General features: G+C 38.7%; 1 protein-coding gene across 5 annotated transcripts in view; it reads right to left on the bottom strand.

The window, feature by feature from the left end:
• Positions 1-17,441, bottom strand: part of CAPN7 (calpain 7) — a 34,296-nt gene extending 16,855 nt beyond the window's left edge. For 2 of the 5 annotated variants that reach the window (XM_085311840.1, XM_085311844.1), the window contains exons 1-10: positions 17,213-17,408; positions 12,754-12,862; positions 10,886-11,043; positions 8,563-8,630; positions 7,097-7,297; positions 5,573-5,659; positions 4,629-4,755; positions 3,779-3,864; positions 2,286-2,379; positions 491-637 (exon numbers count right to left, since the gene is read on the bottom strand). In XM_085311840.1, coding sequence (XP_085167966.1) covers positions 491-637; positions 2,286-2,379; positions 3,779-3,864; positions 4,629-4,755; positions 5,573-5,659; positions 7,097-7,297; positions 8,563-8,630; positions 10,886-11,043; positions 12,754-12,862; positions 17,213-17,314 — 1,179 coding nt within the window. In that variant the 5' untranslated portion in view covers positions 17,315-17,408. Of the gene's footprint in view, positions 1-490; positions 638-2,285; positions 2,380-3,778; positions 3,865-4,628; positions 4,756-5,572; positions 5,660-7,096; positions 7,298-8,562; positions 8,631-10,844; positions 11,044-12,753; positions 12,863-16,112; positions 16,122-17,212 lie in introns of those variants that run through there. The other 3 variants (XM_085311841.1, XM_085311845.1, XM_085311843.1) reach the window with 3 other exon arrangements.
• Between the last annotated feature and the right edge of the window lie 416 nt (positions 17,442-17,857).

The raw sequence follows: 17,857 nt of genomic DNA on the forward strand, positions 1-17,857 counted from the left end.
CTAAGTAATGAATGAAAAAATATATAGGCTACTCATTTCAGTAAACCAGGCTTTTTAAAAGAGTATTTTTTGTATGTCAGCTTAGCTGTAACACTATGACTTCTTCTTTAGTAGCCGTATTATATGAACATATTTCGTATTAATACAAACGAGTGGAATAATCTGGTAAATAGTAACTCTCACAGACCCACATACCTGTTCCCACTATATACATGGAAGAACTAACTGATTAGTCTGTTYCTTTCCTAGTTGACTCCCTCCTACTGAGCAAGAATTGCCTATTACTCTATTTTGATGGAATTTATCCGATCAAGCAGTTAAGTGCATACAAACATATCTGCAAAAAACAAAAGTAACAAAAACCTCACCCCCAAAACTGATCCTCATCTCCGCAAACAATTCACTTAAATCATTTCAGATCAAAAAAATTTCTTTCTAGTGAAGTCTAAGAGGAACTTTTTGCCTTTGCTATAAATAATCCAGTACTTACAGAATTTGATCCAGGAAAATCATATCCTCCCATTACCTTCATGTAAGCCTTTTCTATTAATGATACCCATAACTCATTTTTATTGTTAGAATAAGAGCAGAGTAGTTCTCCATTATGATCAACAGGTAACTGGTCATCAATGATAACCTGTGCAAAATAACACACGAAAATCATCATAAAGCTAATGAGGTATTTAAAAATATTTCAAAAAGATAATAAAACCAAAATGTCATTAATATACAACATCTGAGGCACAACCAGACCTGACCATTTTTCCTCAGATGTGAATACCTCTCTCAATCCTGCAGTAGTTTGGCCTAGTGAACAAGGTAAATTCTATTGCCAGCTCTTTTACTGGTCACTGGGTGAGCTGTGATCACCTGCCTCAATTTCCCTTCTGTAAAATGGGGATAATGACAATAGTTTCTTATAAACTGCTTTAGCATCTATTGAAAGAGGTAGCCACAGAAAAGTGCAGCATAATTACTAGCATTAAAAAAAAGAAAAAAAAAAAGTAGAGAAAAGCCTAACAATATCCCTCACCTAATTAGGAAACAGAGCATAGACTGAGCTCTGTAGCCGGCAGAAAAATAAACGATTATTTATCTAAAGGGAAACGAACTATATGTCACATCTCTTTCATAGTCTCTAGTTCCAGATTTAAATTTCTTCTCTCTGGAAAGGAAAAAAAAATATCAAAGCAGCGATTGTGAAAGTATTAACATTTCTTCTTTAAATTAGGCAGAATATGCTCAACATTATCGATTGTTACTACAGTAATTGCAATGGTCTGAAATAATTTCCAGTAACAGGTGTTTCATTTTCACTTTGACATCTGTTTGTCACCAACACACACTACTACGAAAGCACATTTTCTGTTCAAGTACTATGTATGGAAGGATGGATAATCCTATTCACACAAGAATAAATGGCTGTTCAGCCTAAAACCTGTCTTGGACAGCAACCAATAGTAGATTATTTCAGAAAGAATACTAAGAGTAGGGTAAATATATAAATGATAATTCCCTGAAACACTCCTTCAGATTGCAGAATTTTTCAACTCAAGGACTTCCTGAGAAAGAGATTATTTTAGCATTTAATAGCCTTTGATGGCTTTTTTTCCCCTCCATGAATATAGTCACTTAATTTTTGAAATCTCATAAACCTTCATCATCTGGCAACAACGAGTACAGTTAAGCACCATGTGAAGAAATACATAATTTATGCTCCTATTTGTTATGCTGAAAAGAAAGTAAAGCTGTTCCTGAGTTTATGAAGTTCTATCACATCCCTTCAGACATCTCCTCTCCTTATCAAAAACCTTTGGTCAATTCAGTCATTCCTTTGTGGTCAGTTCCATACCTAGGCTCTTCCTCTATGTCCCTCTCTGAAACTTTTCTAGTTCTATTTCTTGCTTTATAAAATCGGGTAGAAAGGGGATTATTTGCACTCCAAATGAAGACACACCATATATTTATACCGTGGTAAAGAGTTATTTCCCGCTTTTTTTCTCCCCCTCTTGTATTAGTTTCATAATTCCTTTAAGCACCGCAAGGAAATGCTATGAATTTAACATAAGTGAGTAAGGTTATTCCAGTGAATGTTTGCATTAAAAATACCCACAGTCTGTCACATACTTCACAACCGGAATGAAACCCAAGAGGTGTAACAATTAAGCACCATTTTCCACCAAAAAAATGGATTCAAAGTTTTTGCTAGATAAGCATAGYTTCACAGTGAAGCATAGTGAGTTACTAAAGCATCTGTTTTAAACAGTTTCCTCAAGACCATTTACCTTTCTAGGAACACCATTGATATGAAGTTTCACCATGTATTTTCCACATGGATTATACTCTGGTTCACCTTTCTTATTCTGAGGGTAAATTATACTGTTAAAAAAAAAAAGAGAGAGAGAGGGAGAGAGAGGGATAGAGAGAGTGAGAGAGAGAGAGAGAAAGTTATGACATAAAATAAACAAATGACTTGGCTCTATGTATACAAAGACTTATATTAAGAGTTGGCTTAACATGATCTGTTTCTGGAATTTATAATTTCACAAGAAGTGTTACTCAAATTTAGCAAAAATGTCAATGATGTTAACTAAATTTTATTTTTCAGACCTTACTTTTGCTGCATAATAGAGTAATAGGAAGAAAATAATTAACCTAAATGTTCCTCCAGCAGAAGTAAGTCAAGTACTGTATCTTACTATTAAACAAACTGTATTTCTAAAGCTGTAGTGCAAATATAGTATTTGTATGAATTATAAGTCAAAGATACGACCAACAAGGAGACAGTACAGAAATCATTGCTCCTCCCCTCTCCCCTCCAAAAAAACCCCCAAAACAATAAAACCCCAAAAGACCCATACCCCAAAGACCTATACCCACATCCATTTCTAAATAGTATGGGTTAAAACAAAAATTCCAGAAGCATTTGCTCACTGGTCWTGCAATGTGCTCCTTGCATACAATCTTTCAAACCCACGCTAAAGTTATCAAAGGACTCTAGTCAAGCAGAACTGCGACAGTGKTGTTAACTTTAATTGTACAACTAGATGCAAGATGTACCATCCATTGCACAGCGAAGTAGRAAAACAGGTTTATAAAGCACTGTAGGTAAAACCTGTATTAAGAAACCAAAAAAAATACAAAACTATCCATAGTATTTATTCTCTATAAAAGCATATCTACAGTTAGATTGTAAGTCTGTAATATACATCTGCATGAAGTTGTCTTCACTTTCATGTGCTAAAGCCACATGAACCCAGACAGAGGAAGGGGAAGACAAATACTTGTTTATTTCTACTGACCTATCCAATGATACAGATGTAGAAACTCAGCTAACATTAATGAAAGACAAGAGGCAATGGGCAAAAACTGAAGCGCAGGAAGTTCCACCTGACCGTGAGGGGGAATTTCTTCCCTGTGAGAGTGACGGAGCCCTGGAACAGGTTGCCCAGAGAGGTTGTGGAGTCTCCTTCTCTGGWGATATTCAAGGCCCGCCTGGATGCAGCCCTGTCTAACACGCTCTAGGTGACCCTGCTGAGCAGGGAGGTTGGACTAGATGATCTCCAGAGGTCCCTTCCAACCTTACTGATTCTATGATGACTCTACGAAAGATGAAAATACTCATCCAAGTATTTTTTACTTTAACTTAATTAGAAATACTGCATGTGATCATAAGTAAGTTTAACAGACATCAGGTTAAGTATCACCTCTCTAAAACATACTTCAAAAATTTGGCAATATTAAGTCTGACAAAATCTTAGAAAGGACAGCTATTTACCTTGTAATCAATTTTTTGTTGTATCTTCTTTCATATGCTGCACTGATAGCTAGTGATGCCACAAAAGAACAATCTGACACTATTGTCTGTAAATGGAAGAAAATAACAAGGATATTTACTAATATTTAGATTTTGAAAGACAAATGTGTTGTGTGGAAAGGGAAGGAAAGATGTCATTTAATAGTTTCCTTCAAAAGGGAAGGAATTTGACCCAAGAGAATCAAAGTTACTACKAAAGAGACAGGAAAAGCACGCCTGCTCAACACCAGAGCCAAGCAGAGCAAAGCAGAATTAAAAGATTTACTAAAAACCACTAAAGACAAGTGCAGATATCTCACCTCATCATCCACATACACTTAATCCCACCTTCCCAAACTCACTGTGTAACATATGCCAGATCCAAATGGTAGAATCTGTTGCTGATTTAAGAATAATCTAGCCCATTATGCGACTTAACATTAAACAACATGTTTCCACTATTCTTAATAGGCCACTCTGCTTCCTGTTAACCAAATGTTTAAAATCTTGTCCAGTATTTTTCACATACAAAAAATTAAGTGAAGAATTTACCACAGTGTATGCTTTTCCATTTTTGATGCTAACTTTACCATTGCTTTTGGAAAAGAGGATTTTTGCTGGAATTCATAGTCTGATTTTCATTTCTACTGTTAACAATTTAACATTTACTGATTTATTTATTTATCCTTAAGAGGGTCAGAAAAAAAAAGAAAAGCTCTCCCTCACACTTGGGGGTCCCTTTTTGAACAAGTATTCCTTTTCACCTTTAGAAGGTCCCATATTCTCTGCAACAAACTCAAAGAGCACATACTTCTCTTTAGGAACAACTTACCTGCTTTATGCTGAAACTTGATACAGTATAAATCATCGTAGGGTTATTTGTTAGGTCATCTGGTCGCACCCACTTGGCAAACATTGCTTTCTGTTTGGGGGATAGTGGTAACTTGCCACATTTATCACTACATTTAAAAAGGGAGAAGTAGCAATAAATCAACAGCAGTTCAGAAAAAAAAGTTCTCATGGTACGTCTTATATAACTGATACACAGTAGAAAACATATGCAAAACAGTTACCTAGCTTTGTATACACAACTATAAAACAACTGTAAAGTTGATGATTTGGGGGAAAAAAGTAAAAGCTAGTAAAAGCATGAAACAAAACCTGAGCACTTCCTCCACGAAAGACTACACAAATAAAAACCCATTTTTCCCCCTTTACTTCCAAGCAATGTATTAATAAGTTTCCCTGGTCCTGAGAATATTGAACATGTCTGACTGCCAAGCCTTTAGCAGAAAACTGAAGGARAAAGAGGTGTCTTTGTCTACTATGTCTATGTGATCTGAACACATATCACTGCTCATGCATAAAACCTAGCAGTTACATAGCACTCCTCCTCTGAATAATCCTTCGCAGAGGAAACAGCTATCACTTTCCTTTTACAAMCGGATAATTCAGGCAGAGGGAACTAAATTGACTAGGAGGCAGCACAGTTAGGAAACAGATGTAAACCACTAGCCCAGTCCAGTACTCCAAAAAGCCAAAACTAATATTCCCCTAATAGGTCACAACAGCAAAAGCAGGATCAGGTCAAACTAAACAGTCCTAAGATCAGCCTGTAAAAAGTAAGTGGTATTATTTAAATATCCTGACCTGAATTACAATTAAAATCCTACTTAAACGATTTGAAGTTCTGAAAGAGAAAGCATAACAGTATGGGATACAGAAAAGTTTTGGAAATAAAAACAAGCCGAAGGTTAGTAATTGAACAGCACTTACGAAAACGGCAGAGGGAAGGCAAAACGCTCCCTCAGATCAACACTCATGAAAGGGACGTACTCAATACCATTAATTTTTGAAGTCTTTCTGCAAGTCGAAAGAGAAAAATACAGTTACAAACCTATCTATCATCTTTCAAAGACTAAGGCCCAGGAGATATCAAAATTTAATGTTTAAAAACTATGAAGACACTGCTTACGAAAACAACACTACCTCTTGAAAAGGGAACAAGCACTGTACTTATTTGCTCTTCAAATGTGTTGTACTTTATGGCTTCGTCACTAAACCTGCAAGTGCATRCTTGTGGACAAACCACCATGACTCTGCAGAAAAATGATTATCAGCCACACGCSTTTTTATAAGTCTAGAATTTGCACTTAAAAATGTATTTATCTAAACAGAACTTCTGAAGTCACCTTTTATCTCTCTTTTAAGAGTCTCAGGGTGCGTAAATTGGGAGTAATTAACAATTAATGACATCTAATTAATAGTAATGTAATAGTATTTTGAAACACTGTTAAACAGCAATAACAACTCAAAATATTGCATGTTTATTRGTATATTTTGGATTAAAATGTACAGAACACTTTTTAAAGCTGAGAATCATACTTAAATGTGAATGTAACTAAAGTTTCAATTATAACCAAGGAGTTAGCTGAAAAAGGTATGTGAAGTACTTTCAAAATAAATGACGATTAAAGAACTTGGAAGTTCTCTGGTATGACTTAAAAAACACCTCCCCCTTCCCCAAACAAAATCAGGAATGTATACTGCATAAATACTGTAAGAGAAAAAAAGTAATTTTTGATTAAGAGAATTTGTACCGCTCTGCAACTTTTCAAATGCACATACATTTCTATCTTTAGGAATATATCCTTCATCYACTTAAGTCTCTTCAAGTCAGTGAAAGACTATTTTGCATCAAATCATGAATACCGTTGAGCATCACCTCCATCACAATTTTATTTGTTGCATAGGGACGTGGAGGAGGAGGAGGAAGGTTGAAAAACTTATTGGACAACATATTTAAAATGTATTTGATAGACTTCCAAGTTCACAATTCAGGCTAGAAGTTTTACAGATTGCATTGATTCTTATTAGAGGTTGGAGAAGTCACAAATAGAAATCGGTCCAATGGATGGCACAATCCTGCAAAATATTAAGCTTTCTCAGCTTCCAGTGAAGTAGTACTTGTAACTTCTCTAAAGACATCTTTATACCTCATAGAATTGGTTCTGTTGTGAACTCAGTCAGGTAGGATAGGTGTAATGTAAAAAACCAAGGATACTAAAAATAGTATGTCAGGCAAATACAAAAAAGTGGCATTTAAACACATTCTAGAAAGTGCTCTATGTGAATAAAAGACACTAAATACATCACCAAAGAGAATACTAGAATTTATTAATGTGTAGAAAATAGCAACAATGGGATTTGTAGGAGATGATTTCGCAACCCTCTGTTTATACACCTCACACTTACGCTGCTTCAATCTATTGCATTAAACTTGCATTGTCCTCATCTTACCTGAGTACTTCAATCTCCTCTGCAGTGTATCTCTGACCTTGAGATTCACTAGCTTGTACTGCTCTGATTGTCTGTGGTTTATCACTTAAAGAAAAATCAGGTCCCAATGGAAAGAATGTTCTGACTGGCTGATTTGGTTTAACTACAGTTGACTTCTCCTTCTGAGATGACTTTGACATAGATTCTTTCAGTGCCTCTGCTCTAAAACAAAAAAGACATTCTGTTTATAACGACAATAAACATATGGTTATGGTTCAATTATTTATTGGCTAGTTCAAGCTCTTACATATGTTAAATTGGATGAACAAATGCCCACTTTGCCCCAATACTGCTTATCCAAAGAAAATCAATTAATGACCAATATCAATTGAAGATTAATGTTCAGAAAATTCAGAATGCCAGTACCTCTTTATTTTCCCATTACAGAATCAATAAAAATACAGCATTTGTAATTCACTTAAAAGCTACTTCTGGCAGAACTCATCAGATTTTTGTCACCTTTAAAATTATGCTAATAAGAGAATATATACAAGTGTTCATTATCTGGAACCTCAGAGTAAGACCACTGAAATCCAGAGAGAGAAAACTCTTAAAAATGATTCTCAAACAGGAAATGAAAACAAATTTCCTAACTGCCTTCCTCACTTTGCTATAAACCAGGAACAGAGTGATAAYCCACCAATATTGGCTTCAGCATCTCTTATTGTGCTGTTTCCTCTCATAACTCCCGTTTTTAATTCGTCTAGCAGCAACCATGTTAGTAAGGCCACACTGTCATTCTCACAATCCAGCATATGACTTGCAGTTCAACTGCTTGAAGATTGTGTATTTTTGTTGCTGCATTAAGATGATGGATAGTCACRTAGAAACAAATAAATATATTGTTCTTGAACACAGATTGAAATGTACTAAGCAGCAGCTTATATTGAAACAGCATAGAGACTAGTATTCTAACCTCCATTATATAGCTAATTTAYAGGGAGTTACAGTGAACTTGCATTCGTGTAACTGGTTTTGGAGATACAACACAATCCTTATAATTACATTGCCACCTTTAACCTAAACATTTTCCAGTTTCCAAACTGTCTTCATTAGGAAGAAGAGATGCTGACACCCTGACTTAGTGCTAGCCTGAATTTGGCATCTTCATAGAAGCCAAAAATTACAGTAGACTACGACAATCTGTACCTCTGAAGACAGAGGTTTTGATGCATTGGCATCAAAAAATACACAGCTCCTCCCTAATCTGGCATGTCCTAAAGTCCCCAGAGGATTGACACAACAGTTACTTTCTCAGCTGTGTAGAAACTGGCAGCTAGCTACCAGAAGAAAGCTACACAAGCCGCTTCTAGCCAGAATCCATGTTCTTTGCAGCACAAAACAGACAGACTGGATTAGCTAATCCAACTCATAGGGTGGATTTAATCTTAATAGCAAATATTTATGATAATGTTGGCTATACTCACCTATCCAGTGCTTGTCGAGCCAGTTGTTTTAGTTTTGACTGAAGGCCAGTTTCTGAAGTTTCAGTAGCCTTAAATACAAAACAGAAGAAAAAGCTACACATTAAAAAAAAAAACAGGTTGAAAAAGAAATCAGTTTGTCAAATTTCACACTTGTAAGTTACAGCATCAAACTGTAACTAGCTATTTTTTCCAATTCTCCCTTGAAATTAGTACATACTAGTTTTTAATGGCAGCATAAAAAGCATACTAAGTAAATGAATATCATTTTGCTCTCCTAGTGAGTGTTCACAGAATGAAAGTGGTATTTAAAATGCCTGAGCATGAGAAACACTGTATATGTAAGAAGTTTGCCAGAAGAATTAACCATATTAAAACTATGGACAGGAAGAAGGCAAAACACATTACGTTAAAACACTACTGAACTCAGGTACATTCAAATTCCTTCTCCCTAAATGTGTCAAAAATAATCATGAAAATTTAAGACAAAATAAAATAAACTTGAAGGYTTTCTTTCATTAAAAAAAACTGCTTCCAAGTTAAAAATTTTGTTCTTGCACATCTAAAGCATATAATTATCTATGACAAGGCACCAAAACAGATATTAAGAGTRCTAACTTCTATTATCAGTTGGGTAGTCAGCCATGACAGTTTAGTCGTACAATTAATTTATATTTTTCTTTTTCTTACAGGTGAAGGAAGCATGGCTAGTGCAGCTAAGCAGTCTGCAAGAGGTACAACATGCAGTGTGGCTCCTGTGGCATCCATAAACAGGTTTCAGGTTTTAGCTTTGTATCATGACTCACTCTCCTCAGTCAGTTAGGTCAATGGGGAAAAACAAGAGGCAAACTACTTTCACCCTATAAAACAAAACTAGAAACACCCTCTATAAGGTTTTCCAGACAACTTTTTGTGATCTGGAAAGAAATTATGCTGAGGGGTTCTTGGCTGAAAAAGACTTTGAAAGATGTATGAAGGTAAGCAGCGGGGATGGTGCAAGGAATGGCTGCTCCACGAGTACTTCGAGGGTAGAGCAGGAGACAAATCTCTCCACCTGAATATACTGAGCAGAAACCAGGACTAAAGCAATGCTTCAGAATAGAAGAATTCCTTCAGTCTTCTTTCATGCTGGGAAGAAGAAGGTAGTTTTTGATCCACCTGAGGGATAAAGCCTAAAATCATCTTATCAAAAATAACATGCTAGTCAAGATTAAAATAAACTTCATCAGTAACTGCACCTAATGAAAGACCAAGTAAGAGTACCACCTGACATTTGATCTAATTTCAGATTAGCTACTATATATATATATATGTAATATTTGCATGCACTGATACAACAGGAGGAACACAGCAGAGGAAAAACAGTACAACRCCACCACAGGTTTTATATAATAGATGGAAGAAGTTCTGATCCAGCTAATCAAATGGAAGATCTACATCTGTTTTATGAGCCCTTAGTCTGGTTGCACTGTATCATCAAGGTTTTTCAGCCTACGCAGAACCAGGAATTCAAGAGTACAGAAGTACCCTAGTATGCAGCAATAGTAATGTTTCCCTCCCAATACCCCACATATATTTACATTATTAGAAGGGAAAAGAAGGGAAAAGAAGGGAAGGGAAGRGAAGAGAAAGAAGAACAATAAACTTGGTGGAGTTAAATCATGATGGTGAGCTCTTCCTGTAATGAGTTAGTTATGGCAACTGGTTTTCACAGAAAAAGCAGTACCTGTAATTATATTCTACAGCACTCATATAATGGCCAATTTATCTGTACCACTTATTTCAGAGTGAACTGAATTCACTCATTACAGCTTTAATATTAAGCAGTGAGTAATTAAGTAACATTTYTACTAGTTTTGGCATGAGTGGACTATTACACTTTTGGAAAGTATTACTCAAAAAGATTTTCCCGTCAATTATCTCCGTTATCATATTAGGAAAGTACAATAGCTGACACGTTATCAAGTCATCTTCTTCAGTTTTAACTGTTCTTAATTAAAGTGTCTCACTAGTTCCCAGACAAAATATGACAAAAAATATTCCAAGGTTTTAGGTTTAGGTTTTAGTATAATGGGGTTCAGAGAAAAATCACAAGTCCTCGTAACTTTATGGTGCTGGATAACAGTATAATATCGAGATTGGAAGAAACATTAAAAAAATACTGGACAAAAGATTCAAAGATAGTTTTTAGAAATACAGGTACTCCATTTTTAGAAATGCAGGTACTCCATTTTTAAGCCAGCTTTTAAGGGTCAGTTACTTGTGTAAGTGGAAGAATTTCTTACCATCACATAATTCCACCAAGTTAACTTGTAGCTTAACATACTGTTTTCAAACAGAGTTCCACTGCTTCTGTGTACAACTCTATAGCTTCTTCTGCATTGCCTTTGTCATCTTCATCAAAAGCCTGCGTAACTAGGAAGCGAGCACGCTCCAGGTCCAACTGTTGTTTTGACTTCAGAGGGTCTGTGTTCTGTGACTGAACTAAAAGAAAAAGGAAGTATTTAGCACGTAAAAACATCCTTAATAAGATACTAACAAACACCATGGCTTCTAATTAGATGGGTAATATCTATTCTTTGTCTGGAAACTGAAAATTTTAAACTTTGCTATTAAAAAAAAAAAAAATCTTTGCAAGGACAAAAAAAGCAAAACCAAGAAAATAGAGAGCCCCCACATAGGAACCAGAGACACATTTTCAGGGTATTTCATCAAGTAACAGTGTAAATAAAATAGCTTTCATACAACATTAAGGAAAAAGTTATTTAATTACATAAAATACATCAATGCTTATGAAAACACATCACCTGCTGCAATACATGAGTTCCTTAGGCATCTATCTCATTTAATATCTTTATTAATAACCTGAGGAAGACGACAGAGCGCACTCTCATCAAGTTTGCAGACCCCAGCAAACCAGGAGATACAGTCAATATACTCGAGGACATGCTTGTTATTCAAAGAGACCTAGATAAACTAAAGTAATGGACTGACAGGAACCTCATGAAATTCAACATGGGCAAAATGCAATGCCTTGTGTTTGGGACAGACTAACGCTCTGCAGGGTACAGGTTGCAACTGACCTGCAGAGGAGCAGATCTGCTGAGGACGACCTGGGGGTCTTGGGGAAAGTAGGAACCAGCATGGCCCAGACAGGGATGAAGATAACAGCATCTGGGGCTGTATCAGCAAGAGCATGGCCAGGAGATGGAGRGAAGGGACTATCATTCTCTACTTGGTACTCAGTAGGCTGTATCTGGAATACTGCATCCCTGTGGAGATCTCTAAGACAGTTGGGGCTGGAATGCTTGGTCTGTGAGGATAGGCTGAGGGAGCTGGGCTTGCTCAGCCAGGAAAAGAGATGGCTTTGGGGATGCGCTAACAGCAGCCTGCCAGTCAGTGAAAGGAGGTTATAGAGAAGATGCAGTAAAGCTCTTTACAGCAGTATATTGCAAGAGAGATAGTGGTCATAAACTGAAACAGGGATATGCCAACTGGCTATATAAAAGATTATATATATATACATTAAAAAAAAAAAGTTTTCACTATAAAGACAAGCATGCACTGGAGTGGGACCCAGAGACGATGGAGAATTTCTGTCTTTACAGGTTTTCAGAACCTGGCTGGACAAAACCCTGAGCAACCTGGTCTGAATTCAGTGTYGACCTTGCTTTGAGCAGGAGGTTGGTCTAGAGAGCTCCTGAGATCCCTTCCAGGCTCAGTGATTCTGTGATTCTAAATGGAAAGTACATATGTACAAGAATTGGAGATTTTCCTCTAAGCCCAAATACTGAAGTAGAATCAAACAAGAAAACGCTTCTGAGGTCTCTCTCTCTAACTTAGCARTTCTACATAAATGCCAGAACCGACTGCTTCAAATCCATTATGTGGCCAAGTCTTAGACGTAAGCTTGATTTGTTCCTTATCTTTTTTTGTTCCTATGTTTCATTATTTCCTCATATTTGCTGTACAGATGTCACTCCTAAGAATATTTAAAAGGAAAGAAAATTCACGTCAATGTCCTTAGGAAGTCACTGTGCTTCATTTCTTAATGCTCTTTGTACCTGTGGTCCTTCACAGAGGAGGAAAATCATGAAAAACAGAGCAACATCACAGACAAATATTTCACAGCATCAAAAAGGCTTTCTACTCAATTAATTTAAGCAGAATTTGATTAGAAAGCTCTTTACACACCTGCTGAATGGAGGGCTTGAACTCTCTCTAAGTACTCATTTATTTTTTCTTGAATATTTTCCAAGTTTGACCCYGCCATCCCAGCATAAATCAAGGCTTGTGCTGCCTCCTGCAGGGAGAAGAAGTTGAAACAAAGTTAATATTTGCTGCCTGAAGAACTATAAACTGAGACCTATAGGAATAATGAGTTATACAAAAGCAAACCACCACATCTGCATAAATCTCTTTAGATTCTACACATATAGATCTAAAGGTCCATCTGTATTAGTCAAAAGCATGGCTTAAGGGATTTTAAGCAATAAACTTTTTCAAGTACACACTTAACTGATTTAAGCAAAGCCCATAGGTCACAAACTGCCTTTTATTTTTAGAGGGCTTCAGATTTAAGACTGAAAAAATAAAAAAAAAATCTATTCACATTACCTACATTTAGGCTGATAATAACRAGAAGTGACTCAATACAAAGACTTTTCAAACTAAAATGTATGAAATTTTGGTTTAGAAATCAGTTTCTATTAGTACAGCATAAAGCTATCAAATCTTGAAGTTGTACAAAATCAAAAATTCTTGGCTTCTCAAATTTTATCTTTGAAGGTTTGTATGCATATAAAACACTGGATATTAAATGGAAGCTTACTTCCAGGAGGGACCATAGCTCTCCAGCTTGGAAGCATAGTATGTTATCTGCATTAAGACTTTTTATACACTGCACATATTTATCAACAAAAAAATGCTTTCAATTCTCTAMGCTCTCTATCTATTCACTTAATTCATAAAAAGTATGTAAGGTTTAGCAGGGTTGTAATGAACAGCTCAGAGCTGACTCAGTCTCAGACTAAAAATTGAATTCTGTCAACCCACAAAATGAGGATAAAATATCTTTCTTTGTCTTCATTCTTTGCATACAAAGTGGCCYACTTCCGTGGCAGTGCCTGCCTTGCCAACAGCAGCAGAACAGACAGAGGCAATCACGGAGCAGGCCAAGCACGTAGGGAGCAGAACAATAACTGTCAGAGAGGTGCTCTACAAAGATGGAGCTCAGAGAGGCTACTCTGCAGAAAGCAAGCACAGAGCCATGGCCAGAGGATCTTACTTGTTTTACRACTGTGATTTTGTCCAGTTTATCAGTCTGCACCCCTAGGCATCTGCCTAGTTTGCTCAGACTTAGATCTGATCCTGGCACAGCCTGTGCTTTTTAGTAGGATATTATTTTTTACTGTCAAGCACCACAGAATTAGGTATTACATACTCCCTGTCAAAATTCATCGCCATACTACACTGCGTAAAATGTGCCCACAGCAACACAAAGGTAGAGAAGTTCTGTTTCATTTACACGCAGCAATTAAATATCGTTAAGGCCTAGCATACAGCTATCCTTGGAAAAAAAAAACAAAGCACTCAAATCTTCTCAAAAAACCTGTATATTTGTCTGTGACATACCACAAGTACAGATATAATATGTATTGTATTATAATGGTAAGTTGTCTGAATACAAAAAATCAATGTAGATTTTCAGACTAGTGCTACAAAAGCAATATGTAATTGATGTTTCTTCTGTGATTTCAAGCACAACTGTTTGGCCTATTTTTTAGACACAGAGAGAGGAAAAGTCATTTGTGCATTAAGCCTCCAAAGGACCAAAGCAGTCAACCACTGCCTGCAGAGGCAGCATGTCTACTGTCTGTAGTGAGAAGACTGAAGCKCAATTCAGAGTCAGTATCTACAATCTTCTCAATATCACTACTGTTCTTTGCCATGATGAATGTGGCACAATCACTCTAAGCTCACTGCTGGTCAGCAGTTTGCAAGTTGGTAACTGCTGTTTGATAGTCAAGCTTGGCAATATTCTTCAGCAGTGTTGCTTAAGTCATCAGCTGCCCAAATCTGTTTCTGACATTTCTGTACAGTATCTTTATCAAAAAGGCCATATTGTTASCGTAAGCTGGTTTACATACAGCCCTCCTCTACAAGTGTGTCAAAATTCCACTGTAGCAGAAGTGAACGGCACTTGCTGGCCACAGAAACTCCATTCAGACAAGCCAGTTTGCTGTCTATCAACACCATAATATAACATTTCCCATGTTTCCTTTTTAGGTCAAGTTCTTGCAGAATCGGATTTGATATCTGAGCTTTCCCATGTCTGTAGCGATCATGGCACCAGTCTGCACTGAACTGCTTTGAGCAATTAGTGAGGAAGTTGATGACAGGTCCTGAGTTTACTTACACTGTTCGAACACGCAGAAAGCATCTCTAAAATACTAGATCCTATTTCATAACTAATTTTGTTCAGTCTAATATTTTCAATCATTCTTCAGGCAACATCTGCAAAGCCAAACGTATCTAACTTAGGTATAAAGAATTCAATCAATGTACATATACTTGCTCAATACGCACAAAAAAAAACACTTGATGGATACATCTATTTGCTCTCCCTGTCCCAGTCGACATCAATTTGAATACCAGTGCTTTCACATATCATCTGACACAAAAGTCAATATCTAGCCTTGGATTGCTAACAGCCACCTGTTTGAACACTAGAAGGGTTCACTGCAGAGATGAGACTCAGCTTTCCTCACGCAACACAGCATCCATACTCACACTGCTCTGTGGCCTAGTTTCTGTAAACCAGAACAGATTTTCTAGAGTATACTCATGTAGCTTCAGGTGCACCAATGCTACCAGAGATGCATATTTGCTTTTAGCAAGAACATCATGCACACACAGTAAGTGAGAAAGACTTTCACTGTACAAAAATTGTACAGAAAAARTTATCTGCACAATAAAGATGTTTTTCTTCTGATGAGCACCCAACAATTTTCCAGATATGCTGAGAAAGGTATTGTAATAAGCAACTGCACTGTGCATAGCCATCAGACCATGTGTATAAATTCATGGACCCCTGTGTTTATCAGCATTTTTTCCTGGTAATTATACCTCTTACATACACACACACGCACACTGTTTAATCTGATGATAGCTCCTCCTACATTAACAGTCAGGTTAAAAAAAAAAGATACTCTCCTTCCTATCCTGTCACACTTACATGCACAGGCCCACAATGATTATAAACACTGTATTTTTCATACATTTCACAGACATCTAGCACTTGTGAAATAAATGATGAATTTCAGAGCACTTGGTAAGTTAATGGAATAGAATTACTTCAGCAGGATAATCGAATATCTGTAATAATTACTGCACCAAAGACAAACATCAGTTTCAAAAAAAATTCATTCTTACAGTTGAAAAGCAAGACATAACTTGCTTAATATAACTTTGCAAAGCATAAAACCAACAAAATAAAACAAATTATTATATGCAGAATATTGTAGAATGGTTGCACTCAAGCTATCAAATACCATTAGTAAGTCTGGAGATACTGAGAAAGCCATTGAAGCAATTTCACCACACTGCTGGTCACAAAGGCCTGAAGCTGTGCTGCAAGAGTAAATACAAAAGCCCAAAGAAATAAAAAGCAGTTCCAGTGCAAGGGATATTTTTATGTGGTTAAAGCATAAGTCACACATAGCATGCAATCTGAAACTAGTTTATTATTAAGAATCTCCTGTTTCCCTGTGTAGTTGTCTACTTCAGTTACTTATTTTGTGATTGACTATACAACAGAGYTGTTCCCAGTTGTACACTCAACAGCTTCAATCTGCCCATTTGCAGTTTTCTAAAATGCTCGGGCCTCATATCTCCAATACAAAACATAGCAGATCTTTTAGGTGGGCAGGGGGGAATATGTCAGTAATGACAGCCAAGGACAAACGAATCAGTGATGGTTTCAGGGTACAACAGAAGAGCACGAAGCTTCATGAGACACAACAAAGAGGTTACGTTTCCATGAGGTGGAAGCAGTGTCCGCGCCCACTTTCCAAGTATTGCTGCGGTGAAAAGTCTAAACACATTAACAAACAGCAACACATGGGCAGTACTTGGTCTCATCCAAAAATAAAACACGTGGAAAATGTTTTGCACAACTTGAGCTTAACAACGCAGCTCCTCCAGACCCAGCTAAACTTTCTACGTGCATGTGTGACCTTCTGCTTTCTTTTTCTGCCRGAAAAAAGCATGTCTTATCCGCGGCCAAGCAGCCTACTCAAACTCTAGGGCATACCCATGACGGGAGGGAAACGGGCCGAGGAGAAGTACGCGGCAAGCCGTCCTCTCTCCGCCCGTCCTCTCGAGTGGCAAGGCGGGCAGTGCGGGGCAGGTACGGGCCGTCAGCCAAAAGCCGCCCCCTGCTGTAACGGCCGCACCCATCCCCGCCCGCCCCAACGGTCACTCCGACGGCCGCTCCAACGGCCTTCGCGCGCGCCCTTTCTCCTCGCGCGCGCAGGGGACTCGCGGGGGAAGGGGGGACCGGCGCGACTGAGGGAAGCACGGCGGGACGGCGAGGGACACGCAACAGGGCGCGGCTGCCGGGCAGTTTCCCTTCCTCCCACCCCCGCCATACCTTGTAGTAGAAGACGGCTTCCTGGTAGCGCCCGCTGTGGTCCCGCTGCACCGCCAGCTGCGCGAACTTCACCGCGTCCAGCTCCAGCGTGCTGGCATCCATGGCCAGGCCCCCGCTCCCGCCACCGAGACGCCTCCAGGCCGACCGACCCACCTGCCGCCCGCCGGCTCCGCGCCCGCTTTCGCTTCCTTCCCGAGGCCGCTACGGCCGCCGCCGGCCCCGCCCCCATGCCTCTGGCCCCGCCCACCGGCCCCGGCGGCAGCGGCCGCCGCACCCGCAACCTGCCGCGCCCCTCGCGGCGACGCGGTGCCAACGAGGGGAGGAGCTGCGCATGCGCCCCGCGCCCGTGGTTTCCTCCTCTCCGGTCCCTACACGCTTTTTTTTCCCGCGATTTGGGAGCGTGGCGTTAGCCGAGGCGTGCGTGGGCGCGGTACTGCGCATGCTCGGRCACGGGTGAGGCGGGGCAGCAGCGCGAGGGGGCGGTGCTCTCGGGGGTGGGCGGTGCGCGCGTACGTGCGACCGTTGGGGGGCGGCCGTTGGGGGGGCGGAGAGGTGTTGTAAACCGCCGACCCATTTAAACGCCAGTGGCGAAGTGAGCTGGGGACCTGGTTGGGTAGGGGAGGCTTTGAGTGTGTCACTTGTYGG

This window comes from Rhea americana, unplaced genomic scaffold (genome assembly GCF_003343005.1).
Source record: "Rhea americana isolate MKP2758 unplaced genomic scaffold, rheAme1 scaffold_35, whole genome shotgun sequence".
NCBI classification, from domain to species: domain Eukaryota; kingdom Metazoa; phylum Chordata; class Aves; order Rheiformes; family Rheidae; genus Rhea; species Rhea americana.